Source organism: Equus caballus, chromosome 25 (assembly GCF_041296265.1).
Source record: "Equus caballus isolate H_3958 breed thoroughbred chromosome 25, TB-T2T, whole genome shotgun sequence".
Taxonomy (NCBI): Eukaryota; Metazoa; Chordata; class Mammalia; order Perissodactyla; family Equidae; genus Equus; species Equus caballus.
The window spans coordinates 34,866,673-34,879,856 of record NC_091708.1 but is presented as its reverse complement, the minus strand read 5'-3'; the positions used below and the strand labels follow the sequence as shown (position 1 = coordinate 34,879,856).

Here is a 13,184-nt window from a genome sequence, read left to right as displayed (position 1 = left end):
GCAGGCAAGTTCTGCCTTTGGAATACTCTCTCCATCATGTCCAATCCAGCTCTTACTTTTTGGCAGATGTAGTAGATGAAGAAGCAGTGGAGGTAAGTAAAGGGACCTCATCACCCTGAGATGACAGAGGCGAGGTTGCCCCAAGGTTCATGGAAGCACCTTGTTGTTGTCTCTAGGATCTACAGAGTTTTCTGAGGCTATGACAGGATGAAAGATGAGAAGTTCTTTAAGAGCAATGAAGAACCAGTGGATAGGGCAAGAGATATTAGCATAGGACCCTTGAGTAGAGGGAAATAAAAAGGACAAAACATAAAAACTAGGCTTATAATGGACAACTGTGGACACTTTTTTTTGAAGATTTGAGAGGTTTCCTGATGTTAACTGGTTGATGCAATAGACTGAGACACCTCTATAGGAATAGCATGGTCAAGGCATTATACATCAACAGAGAAAATGAAAGAGATGCAGCTCTGCCCTAAAATATCTTACAGTACTCATGAGAGCCTCAATGGAAATGAATGGACTTACTCACTGAAGGCAGAATGTGGATGTCTGGAAAGCATGGAGTTGTCTGCTGCTCTACATTACTCTCCTCTTGAAGAGAGATACAATCAGTTGAGTCTTAAGAGAGTTTCTTGCCCTCCAGGACATGGGTATTAAAATGTGCCCTGTAAGAAGAGTCAGTCTTTGTGAGGCATTATACTCCCCACCAAGAGGTGGAGCAGAGGAGAAAATAACTTAGCTTGTAACTTTCTGATCTCTCAGAAAAAGTTTTATTGCTCTAAGATATGTTCCTCAATTAGCATAGGGTTCAGTGGTAGATAAACATGCAATAGTTCTCAGACAGTGCTTTTGCTAAAGTCTGAAGTATTAACTTCAAAATATGGCCGATGCTTCAGTAAATCTTCTATTGATTTGGAGGTAAGTTTTTCTTTAGTTGTGGAGTTTAAACAGAAAATGGGAATAAGAATATATCTAGATCTATAAGATATTGGTAAAAAATGACAAAAGGAAAGATAGCTGACTTAGCAGAGAGTGTGCTAGTTGGAGAGCCTGGATACCCTGGATTTCTACACTGTCTTCCTAAGGCACAGGGTAAACTTTTCAATCACTTAAATTTTCTGAGCCTTAGCTTATTTATTTGTGAATTAAATGGAAGAGTTGAACTAAGTTAATTTTTCTTAATTCCTCTTGAGCATCAAGGTGCCTGAGGAGAGTTTAGTTTTTGTTTTCATTTTTAAACACAGGTACCCAGACCGTATCCTAGAAAATTTAACTAGGTAGGTATGAGGATTCTGTATTTTTGAGTCGTCTCACTTGATTATGATCAATTGGTCCATAGACCAGTGTTTGGGGACCTATGGACCAGACGATCTTGTAGGTTCTATTAGTTCTTAAACTTCATTGTTCTTCTATAAAAGAAAGTGTACAAGATAGGAAAGGCAAGTGAGGCTAAAGACATTAAACTAGGACTATTGAGAGATTCAATATAAATGTGGTGATAGAAAAATCACTTTCTATCTGTATTGATTGATGATGATGCAGTCTCTGGTATACAATGCCACTGGCTTGAATTCTGTCTGCATCAATTCGGACTGCATCATGCTCAACATCAATAGACTAGATTTTGTCCATCACCATACATGTGTGCCCCTTTATGCCTTTCCCTACCCCCATCCCCTCCTCCATTGGTCAACACTAATCTGCTCTCCCTATCTATGTGTTTATCTTCCACAAATAAGTGAAATTACACGGTGTTTTTCTTTCTCTGTCTCACTTATTTCTCTTAACATAATACCCTCAAAGTCCACCCATGTTGTTGCAAATGGCATTGTGAGGATTTTTTAAAAGAAGATTTTTTTTTTGAGGAAGATTTGCCCTGAACTAGTGTCCGCTGCCAATCCTACTTTTTTGCTAAGGAAGATTGGCTCTGGGCTAACATCTGTGCCCATCCTTCTCTACTTTATATGAGGGACAATTGCCACAGCATGGCTTGACAAGCAGTGTGTAGGTCAGCACCTGGGATCCAAACCGTCAAACCAGAGGCCGCTGAAGCAGAGCACGTGAACTTAACTGCTATACCACTGGGCTGACCCCTAAAAGAATTCTGCACAGATTTTGAGACTACTTCACAAGAAAACGTAAGATTTAGCTCATCTCTTTTTATTCATGTATCCATGCTACTGTAATGATGAAATTGACATGGGGCTGTAGACCTCACCAAGGTTTGGTAATACCAGAGCTGAACATGCCCAGAGCCTTTTTGGAAGAGTACTCTCTGTATAAAAGATTGATCAGAGGGAAAGAGAGAGGACAGAAAAAAACTATGATATTCCTAAAAAAGAGAGAAAGGAAGGACATAGGGTAAGATTGGGGGTGAAACCAGGATTGGCGACGAAAATGAATTTAAAGGGAGAATTGGGAATTGGAAGATTTTAGAGTCAGCACATTTAGATTCTAGAAGAAATCTAGCATTTATTTAATTAATTTTTATTGAGGTAATATTGGTTTATAACATTATGTAAGTTTCAGGTGTACATCATTATATTTTGACTTCCCTGTAAGCCTAAATGGTGTTCAACACCCCAAGTCTAATTGTCGTCCGTTATCACACATGTGTACCCTTTTACCCCTTTTGTCCACTCCCTACCCCATTTCTCCTCTGATAACCACCAATCTTTTCTCTGTGTCTATGCATTTGTTTGTTGTTGTTGTTATCTTCTCCATATGAGGAAATGATATGGTATTTGGCTTTCTCTGTCTGACTTATTTTGCTTAGCTTAATGCCCTCAAAGTCCATCCATGTTGTTGCAAGTGGCACGATTTCATCATTTTTATGGATGAGTAGCATTCAATCATATATAAATACCACATCTTCTTTATCCATTCATCTGTTGATGGGCACTTAGGTTGTTTCCAATCCTTGGCTATTGTGAATAATGCTGCAGTGGACAAAGGGGTGCATTTATCATTTAAAATTAGTGTTCTTGTGTTCTTTGGATAAATACCTGCAAGTAGACTAGCTGGATCATATGGTATTTCTATTCTTAATTTTTTGAGGAATCTCCATACTGTTTTCCAAGTGTCTGCACCACTTTACATTCCTACCAGCAGTGAATGAGGATTCCCTTTTCTCCACATCCTCTTCAACACTTACTATTTCTTGTCTTTTTAATAAGAGCCATTGTGATGGGCATGAGGTGGCATCTCATTGTAGTTTTCATTGCATTTCTATCATAGTTAATTATGTTGAACATCTTTTCATGTGCCTGATGACCATCTGTATATCTTCTGTGGAAAAATGTCTGTTCAAATCGTCTGCCCATTTTTCAACTGGGTAGTTTGATTTTCTGTTGTTGTTGAGTTGTGAGTTCTTTACATATTTTGGATACATACATGATTCGCAAATATCTTCTCCCAGTTGTTAGATTTTCTTTGAAATCTAGGATTCTAACTGAACTTTTTAGCTTCCAGATCCTGCGGTGTCATGGAAAACCAATCTAGCATCTCTGAATTTTTCCTCCGAGGAATATCTGAGTCACCAGAGCAACAGCAGTTATTCTATGGAATTTTCTTGTGCATGTATCTTGTCACCTTGACTGGGAATGTGCTCATCATTCTGGCCATTGGCTCTGACCCGCATCTCCACATGCCCATGTATTTCTTTTTGGCCAACCTATCTTTTGTTGATATAGGTTTAACATCTTCTACAGTTACCAAGATGCTTGTAAATGTACAAACTCAGCAGCATACCATTTCCTATGCTGGTTGCCTCACGCAAATGTATTTCTTTCTGATGTTTGGTTACCTGGACAGCTTCTTCCTAGCTGTAATGGCCTATGACCGCTATGTGGCCATTTGCCACCCTCTCCACTACTCCATAGTCATGAGCCCCCGAGTCTGTGCCATGCTGCTGGCATTGTGCTGGGTCCTCACTCACACTGTTGCCCTGACTCACACCCTCCTCATGGCTCGGCTGTCCTTCTGTGTTGTTGGGGAAATCACTCATTTTTCCTGTGACATAACTCCTGTCCTGAGGCTGTCATGTTCTGACACTCACATCAACGAGTTGATGCTTTTTGCATTAGGAGGCACAGTACTCATCATTCCCTTTATATGCATTGTCATCTCCTACATCCACATTGTATCAGCCATTCTGAGGGTCCGAACCCCTGGTGGGGGAGGCAAGGCTTTTTCCACTTGCAGTTCCCATCTCTGTGTTGTCTGTGTGTTCTATGGGACCCTCTTCAGTGCCTATCTGTGCCCTCCCTCTCTTGCCTCTGAAAAGAAGGACATTGTTGCAGCTGCCATGTACGCAGTGGTGACCCCCATGTTGAATCCATTTATCTATAGCCTAAGGAACAAGGACATGAAGGGGGCCATTAAGAGGCTCCTCAGTCGCAGGAAAATTTTTTCCTCTTAGATACAATGATAGCAACTTTTAATGAAAAGACATAGCCTTACAGTCAGACAGGCTTGGCAATGGTTGTGTGTCTCCCACATACTAGCCATAAGGTTGTAGTCCTGTTAATTAACCTCTTAGAGCCTTAGACTTCTCATCTATAAAGTGGAGATAATAATCTCTATCTAACAAAGTGACTTAGAGGATTAATTGAGATAAACTATGGAATGCATCTGGTATAGTGGCTAATATAGTCGTGCACCACACAATGATGTTTCGGTCAATGGTGGATCCCATATATGACGGTAGTCCCATAAGATTAGTAACATGTGGCCTAGGTGTGTAGTAGGCTACACCATCTAAGTTTGTGTAAGGACACTTTATGATGTTCACACAAGGACAAAATTGCCCAGTAATGAATTTCTCAGACATATCTCTGTCATTAAGCAGTGCGTGGCAGTAATAGTAGGTTTCCAATGAATGATAGCTATTATTATTATTACTGTTGTTACTCTTCATCTCTTCTCCCATTAAAAAAGACTAAAAATCTTTTCTCTGAGTTTCATTCTTTCAGAAAATATTTACCTGACACCTCCTGTGTGCTGGGAGCTGTTATAAGTTCTGGGGATAGAGCACTGAACAACACAAAGTCCCCATTTTCATGACATTTTCATTCTAGACTATTAGTCAGTCATAAAAATTGGAGAGCTTCTGTCCATTTCATAGCACTAAATGGAGATTAATAAAAAAGAAATAAAGGATGGAGGTTACATCTCTGGAGGTGAAGAATAGGTCAAGAGTTCCCCATCAGAAGATTGGAATTCAATCTTTATATTTCCATGCTCGTTGCCCCATTTCCCAAGGTTTGCAAAGATTTCACCAGGAAAGATGTTAGAGCTCCTCATGCCACGTTTTTCCTGTGCTGGTGAGAAATGTTTAATGCCAACATCCTTTGTGTGACTAGTAAGTGTGAACACTGCAACTCTCTTCTTATTTGCCTTCAGATCTAAAAGGGGAAATAGCAGCTTAAATTACTTGCTGAGAGAGAAAAAATATGTTTAAAGGTATATATGTTTTTTTCTGCCTCCAAGACTCTTATAAATATAAAAAAAATATTATTCTTAAAAAAATAAGGGCCGTATACTTTTTGATTCCTCACATCCTTCTAGTATGAACAAGTGTCCACTGGCTGCCTAAAACCGCCTCCCTAATGCAGGTTGTTTCTCAGACTCAATATCTAAAAATGTTTCACCATTCCTATATTTTTTGACAAATAATTATTGAACATCTTTCATGGAATCAAACTGTCCCAGGCTTGAGCATTTTGAGTACAAATGTGAATCATTTTGAGCAGCATGCCACATCTTAGTACTTTAGGAATCTATGTTTTTGATGACGTGGAGTGGGACTTCTTCTGGTCTTCTCTCTAGATCTCCTTTCCAGATATTCTCTCTAGGAGTCCTTTAATAGAGTGAGGAGAGTGTTCTCATACAATCAGGTCAGGAGCTAGTTGCATCCCTGGAGTCCTCTTCTCTCATCTCCTTAGTCTGAAACTCTCCTTTCATTCCACTATCTACTGTTCTACAGATGATGGACCACTGACAGTCTCCTCTGAGCCACTAACCTCTGGCTTGCTTTAGTCCTTTGAACTGGCAAGGAAATATCTTGTACTTCTCCTGATCAACTCTTTCAGGAGAGGGTCCCTGGGCAGAGTTTTAAGGCCCCTGATGATGCAGTTCATGGACATGAGGAAGGCTGAGATGTGAGATTACTGGATACAGTCTCGTACCATACCTGCAATCCTTGTCCCCTCTGATATCTTGAAGTTGACACTCAACCTGGCCCAATCAGCCTTACTTGATGGTTTCTCTATGTGGTGCTTTCTCTAGATGGCCTTCCAGTTTGCTTCTAGATTCTGACCCAAAGGGAATCTGAATACATCAGCAGTACAGTACATGATTGAACCCTGTCTGGGACTGTATTTAAATTCTTTCTCACAGGTCCAAGCAGACTAGGAGATGAGAGTGGGTGTCCATTTTTGTTTTCCCAATATTCCCCAAATACGTATAGTAACAATATTTTTCTGTGGCATTTGGGAATTAGGTCAGCACAGGGTGTACAAAGATCCACCAAAGTACACTGTTGTCCATCACTGTTCACTAGTCTAACATTCTTAGATTCCATCCAGCCAAAATAGTTATCACTGTATTCAAAGTTCCTAATTTGTTCCTCCCTTAATTCATCCTATTAAACCCACCGCCAATCTGTAAGTTCAAACTTCTGTTCCTTGAAGGTTACCCATTTCAGCTAAGGCTTTTATGATGTTGGCATTAAAATAATTCACACTGAAGTACAAATTATTTATAAATCTCTGCATTTCTGTACTGTATGTGAGTACAATGTATTTATAATTAGAATCAGTGCAGGGGGGTGATGAAGAGCTTCCTGGTGCCCCTTGTCTATTTAGGGAATTTGCCTTCCTCTTGCTTGGAACCATTTTTTTTTTTTTTTTTAGGAAAATTAGCCCTGAGCTAACTGCTGCCAATCCTCCTCTTTTTTCTGAGGAAGACTGGCCCTGAGCTAACATTCATGCCCATCTTCCTCTACTTTATACGTGGGATGCCTACCACAGGATGGCATGCCAAGCGGTGCCATGTCTGCACCAGGGATCCGAACCGGGGAACCCCAGGCTGCCGAAACAGAACATGTGCACTTAATTGCTGCACCACTGGGCTGGCCCCGGAACCATTTTTTAAAAATCAGGTTGTCAGAAACTTGTTTCCTTACTTCCTTAAGACTGTCAAACCTATCAAATTTATTCAAAGTGCCTAGTTTTCCATATTGTTCTAAATATCAGTTCACAGAGCCAGAAATCAAGAACAATCTTTCATTCTCCCACCTACTTTCCATCAATTACCAATACCTTTCTACTTCCTATCAATTACTCATCAGTTACCAAGATCTCTCTAGTCCACCTTCAGAGCTATTCTCTTCTCTATCCTTTTGCCATTGTCTTCTTTCAGGCACACATTATCTTTTACTTGGACGTTCAATGACTTTCTAATTGAGCCCGTCTCCAGGCTCTCCAACCCATTACGCATATGTGGTCACTTGAGTAATCTTTCTTAAACACAAAAATAACTTTCCCCAGGCCTAGTTCCTACTGCACCCCACCCCCAGCTGATGGTACCCCCTCACTTGCAACATCTAAACTCCTTAAGAGTGTACCCTAGCCCCTTCACAGTATAGTCTTTGTCTGCCTATTTAGACTTACTTCTTGATGCTTCCTCAACTCATACATACATATGCTTTAGTGACACCACTCTCTTTTACATTTCCCTGTACTTACCATGCTATTTCAATGTTCTGGTTCATTCTGTTCCCTCTGCCTAGACCTGCCTAGACTGCTGTTTCTCCCATTATGTGTCATAATTCTGAGAATTCTTCAACACTCAGCTTCAGAGCCCTGTAAAACTTCTGCTGATATCCAGGCAGCATTAACTATATCCTCCCTTGTGCTACTACCATTTATTATACTTATGTCATTGTCTCTAAGCCTCAGTTTTCTCAACTTAAAAATGTGTATAATAACAGTATATACTTCATATGATTTTTATGAGGATTAAAAGACATAATACAGGTAAAGCTTTTAATGCAGTGCCTGACATAGAGTAATCATGATAATAAGCACACTTAGTGGTATTATTATATTAAAGCATTTTTATACTCTCACATATTTTTAGTTTGCCTGTCTCCATACTAATAGAATGTTCACTTCTTTAGCATGGATGTCTTGTCTTTAGCCAGATCTGTACGACCAGGTCTAGGCACTGCCTGAGATAGAGTAGGTAACTTGCTAAAAGGCTATTGAATTACAGAATCTATAAGATAAAGAAAGGCTCGCTATTTTTCTGGTATTAATTCTTACTTTTTATCCTTAGTGAGAAATAAAGTAAATTTTATGAGTACTTAAGTTCTCTCTTGATTTCATTTATAGCTTCTTCTTTAAAAATCTTTCTTGGGGGGCCGGCCTTGTTGCCAAGTGGTTAAGTTCACGTGCTCTGCTTCGGTGGCCCAGGGTTTTGCTGGTTTGGATCCTGGGTGCAGACATGGCACCACTCATCAGGGAATGCTGAGGCGGCATCCCAAATGCCACAACTAGGAGGACTCATAACTAAAATATACAACAATGTGCTTGGGGAATTTGGGGAGAAAAAGCAGAAAAAAAAAAAGAAGAAAAGCAGAAAAAAAAAGAAATTGGCAACAGTTGTTAACTCAGATGCCAATCTGGGCCAACGAAGATGTACTTTATTTAGAACAATGAGAAAGACTCAAAACCTGTTCGGATTTTGGCTCTGGAACTGATTGAGACTGAGCCTGCAGACAAAATGGCTCCATGCTTGCAACTTAATTGGACAGGGTAAGGGTAGGGGGCCTTCTTTGTCTTTACACAAAAAAGCTGGGATGATAAATGGCAGCTTCTTCAGCTCCAAGTTAAGGGTCACTCATTGAGAGAATATTAAACAAATAGAGAGTAAGATATTCTTCTGATTGATCCTTTCTCATTTACCCACCCACCAACTCACTCATCCACTGCTCCTTAGTGATTTGGTTCTAGCTCAAGCCAGAGAAGATGCGTTGCTGTATCCTAGGACACCTGATTGTCTTGAATTGGGAATATGATCTAGATGCCATGCTAACATCGTCACCATAATTCAGAGTTATCTGTGTAAATTCTGCATCAAAATTAATCTCTGATGCATAGGTGTGGAAAGCTAATACTCATTATTCTCAGTTAGTTGTAATCCTAGGCCAAAATTAGTATTTCATTTATTTCAAATCAAAAATATGTTAGATGTTTTACGATTTTTCCATTTACACAGAAGAAGAAATTGAGGCTGAGAGGAATTAAGTGAATAGCCTGGGTCCACACATTTTGGCAGAGCTTGCAATTGAGATCTGTGTTTCCCAAATACTTTTCCCTTGCAATTACATGTACATGGTGCTGAGTGTCAGAAGCATTTGTGATCCTGTTTATCCTTAGTAAGGCCTGAAGAAAGAGTCAGCCATATTCCATTCCCTTCCCTTGCTTTTCTTTCTCTCCTCTCCTCTTTCTTGTCTCTCTATTCTTCTTCTCTTTTTTCAACTTTTCTTATTCAGCTTATTTCTTTTAGGCAATCTTATCCTCTTCTTTGTGAACAACCCGTGAGTTTCTATCTGTATGCAAGATATATTCACCTGTCTCCTGAATTTTTTTTCCAAGGATGACCCATGGGTACTTCATACACAGTGTGTTAAAAACTCAAATCTGTTTCTACTTCTATGTCCCTTATCTCAGTGAATAGCACAAACATACACCCAGCTGTACAAACCATACATATAGATAAGTTTTTAACTCCTTTGTTTCCTCACTTTCTACAGTCTATCAAAATCAACTCACATTAAAATTACCACATCCCTTAGATTTTAACTCTAAAGGAGACTTAAATTCAATTAGTTCTCTCCAACTCCATTATCTCTGTTAGACATACTTCCATAATCTCTTACCCAGATGGCTGCTACCACTTCCTAACTAGTCACTTTGCTTCCACTCTTGCATCCAACCACTCTATTCCTGTTCTGCTGACATTTCCTCCACCCACTTTAAACACAATGTAATTATCCATTCTTCATCTATAGTGACAGTTTTTAATATGACACTGTCAATATTCTGATCAAATTCTTCTATGGCTCTTCTTTTCCTTTTTGATAAAGTGCAAATTGTTCAGCATGGCTTCCACAGTACTGCATGATTCATTTCTACTAATTTCTCTGGCCTCATCTCAAACCTCTTCCGTTGTTGAAGTGTACATTTCAGATATTCTAATTTTTCTAATAACAGTTTCCCAAATTTGTCATTCTATCTACTCTCCAGGTCTTTTCCTATTTCTCTCTTTTTATCCCTTCCAAATATCTGCTTTTATGCTGTTCATGTCACATTTTACTTGTCTTGATTTTCTTGAATCTGCTTACATGTAACTTCCTACAAGACTCTTACCTGACCCCTTAAATTTGAGTTTGATACTCTTCCTTTGTGCTTCCATAGCACACAGCACCCACCTTCATTACAGCGTTTGAGACACACATTGTCTTGTCTATTTTGCTCACTACACTAGGAGCTTTTCTGAAAGAAAAAAAATCTGTGTTTTCAAATGTTTACTCCTCCTACTCACAAAATCCTTGCCACATAGTTGACACACAATATTTTTATGAATTAGTAAATAAATGAATGAATTATTGGGAAAAATAATGAATAAAATGCCTCCAGTTAAACATTTCTCTCTTCTCTATATTTGCCAATCTGAATGAAACAAATTTCCAAAGACTTCTCACACTCATTCTTGTGGTTAAATAATATATCTTGAGCCCTGAGTATGTGCCAATGTGGTTAAATAATATATCTTGAGCCCTGAGTATGTGTCATAACTGACAAAAAAATCAATACATGCATTCATGTTTTGGCCCAGCTGTCTGTCTGTGCTGACTACACTGTCCTCCACTTCTTCTGTGACCTTGATGCCCTACTCAAGTTGTCCTGCTCAGACACTTCCCTCAACCAATTGATAATCTTTACTGTGGGATTAACAACCATTGTGCTTCCATTCTTAGGCATCCTGGTTTCTTATGGTTGTATTGGGGCCATCATCCTCCGGGTTCCCTCTACCCAAGGGCATCTGCAGAGCCTTGTCCACTTGTGGATCTCATCTCTCAGTAGTGATGCTTTACTGTGGGGCAATTATTAGACAGCTGCTATAGGAAGGAAAATTCCTTGACAAGTGTTTTTATTCCCTAGGGACTGGTGGAAACTCTCCTCTCCAGTTCTGGATTGAATACGGGAAGGAAGAAGCCCATATGATCCAGAGCCCACTATTACAAGGGAGGGATCACAGTGCAATGGAATTAGACTTTCAGTTTGAAGTTAATGTGTTTGGATTTGAATCTTCATTTTTTGCCAATTTCTTTTGAGCCACTCAAAAACAATAAAAATAAAAATGCTTTTCCTCAAGAATTATTGTGAGGATTAGATGAACTCATAGATGTGAAAATTTTGTAAAAATAAAGGAATCTTCAAATAATAAAGGTCCTTATTTATATTCCTCAACGAGTTGACTATCTTTAGTATCCAGCAAAGGCACATCTCCCCTGGGAATGGGTACAGAAAATGCAATAATACTCCCATATTGCCCCTCACCAACAATTTGTGGCCTAGGTCCCCTGAGTTCCCAGACTGGCTCATAAAAAGTGGATACCTTTGTCATTGTCAGGATCTCGTGAAAAAGAGAGCATGTACCGCATTCTCATTTCAGGGTTGAGCTTGTGACTTTTTTCTTTGTCCCAGCTCTCAGTCTTTTGGAGAGAAAATGAAAAATTAGTTTGTGCCCCAGAGATGACAGTATTTGAATTTTTCACACCCAAGTTAGGTAAGGACAGTATTTATAGACTTCATTCAACAATACGTGTGTGCATGTGTGTGTGTAAATGATCTGTTACAAAATCTTGCAGATTTGTGGCAGGCAATTTATACAATTTTGTTGTGTCATCTTGAATAACTTATGTAGACACAATAATTATAATTCCATGGGGTTTGTACTTTCCTGTCTAGGAAAATGTTATCTCTTTCATAGTTTTGGTGAATATCTGGCCTGCATCCAAGCTATGAGCAAAACTTTCAAGCATTAAATATAATAAGAATAATAATCTGTAATTTTGCAAATAATTTTAAAGATACATATATGTAATTTTCTATTATGTTATTTCAACTATTATATCATGAGCTTTTGATGAACTCATTTTATTGGCTATGTCATATTACTTCCAATGGATGTGTACCATAGTTGCCTTAACCTTTGCCTTATTGATAGAAATTAGGTGGTCCATCAAAAACATTGACCAGAGTCTGATCTGCTTGTGTCCTGGAGTCTTGGGAAATTCACATTATGAGCAGTCATCTTTGTAAATCCAGTGGCTGGTATCCTCGTCTCTCTATTCACTTCTGATCATCTGCCTAAGGACTGAGGCAATACATCCATCCAAAGGCTTTGGTGAAAATTACAGGTCCCATCTTTTTCTCTTTAATGAGGAGAACATATTCACATGTCTCTTTTTCATCAAATTATGCTCTAATGGAGGCAATATAGCATAGTGGTTGGAACATGGTTTTGAAATCAGGTAAATCTGGGATTGAAGGATCTGTCCATCATTTTCATGCTGAATGATTTTGGTCAAATTACCTACACTCTCTAAGCCTTAATTTCCAACAGGTTGAATGAGAATAATGCCATTTTTGTGGTCCTCTTAAGCTGATATGATATAAAATATATGCCACAGCATCTGGTCTATATTATTCCCACAGTAAATATGTGACTAATGAATAATTGTTACAATTTTATTGTTATAATTATTATTGATATTACCATCTAGGCATCTATCTTGAATCCAAAGATTTTCATTGATCATCAAACTTCCTGATTTATTTCCTGAAATTCTTAAGTGTTCTTAGGCAGCAAGAACTGTCTTGCTTGGAGATATAGTTAAACAAGGCATGTAACATTGTGGGAATAATATAGTCTTTGAAGCCAGATAGACCTGGGATCAAATCCCGGGTTCAAGGTATACTAGTGCTATAATATTGGGCAAGTTTCATCACTGAGTCCCAATGTTCTCCTCTCTAAAATGAGTACCAGAATGCCCCTGTTGAAATGTTGTGAGAAAAAGTGAACAGTATTTGAAAAGCACCTGATGA

General features: G+C 38.9%; 1 protein-coding gene and 1 long non-coding RNA gene across 3 annotated transcripts in view; one reads left to right on the top strand and one right to left on the bottom strand.

Annotated features, from left to right (window-relative positions):
- The window catches only part of LOC111770589 (uncharacterized), a 120,929-nt gene extending 113,102 nt beyond the window's left edge, over window positions 1–7,827 (bottom strand). For both annotated transcript variants that reach the window (XR_011432637.1, XR_011432638.1), the window contains exon 1: window positions 7,752–7,827. This is a non-coding gene — a long non-coding RNA (uncharacterized lncRNA). The remainder of the gene's footprint in view (window positions 1–7,751) is intronic.
- On the top strand, window positions 3,488–4,423 carry OR1N1 (olfactory receptor family 1 subfamily N member 1). Its single transcript, NM_001391476.1, has one exon. The coding sequence runs from the start codon at window positions 3,488–3,490 to the stop codon at window positions 4,421–4,423; it is 936 nt and encodes a 311-aa protein (NP_001378405.1).
- Window positions 7,828–13,184: the final 5,357 nt, after the last annotated feature.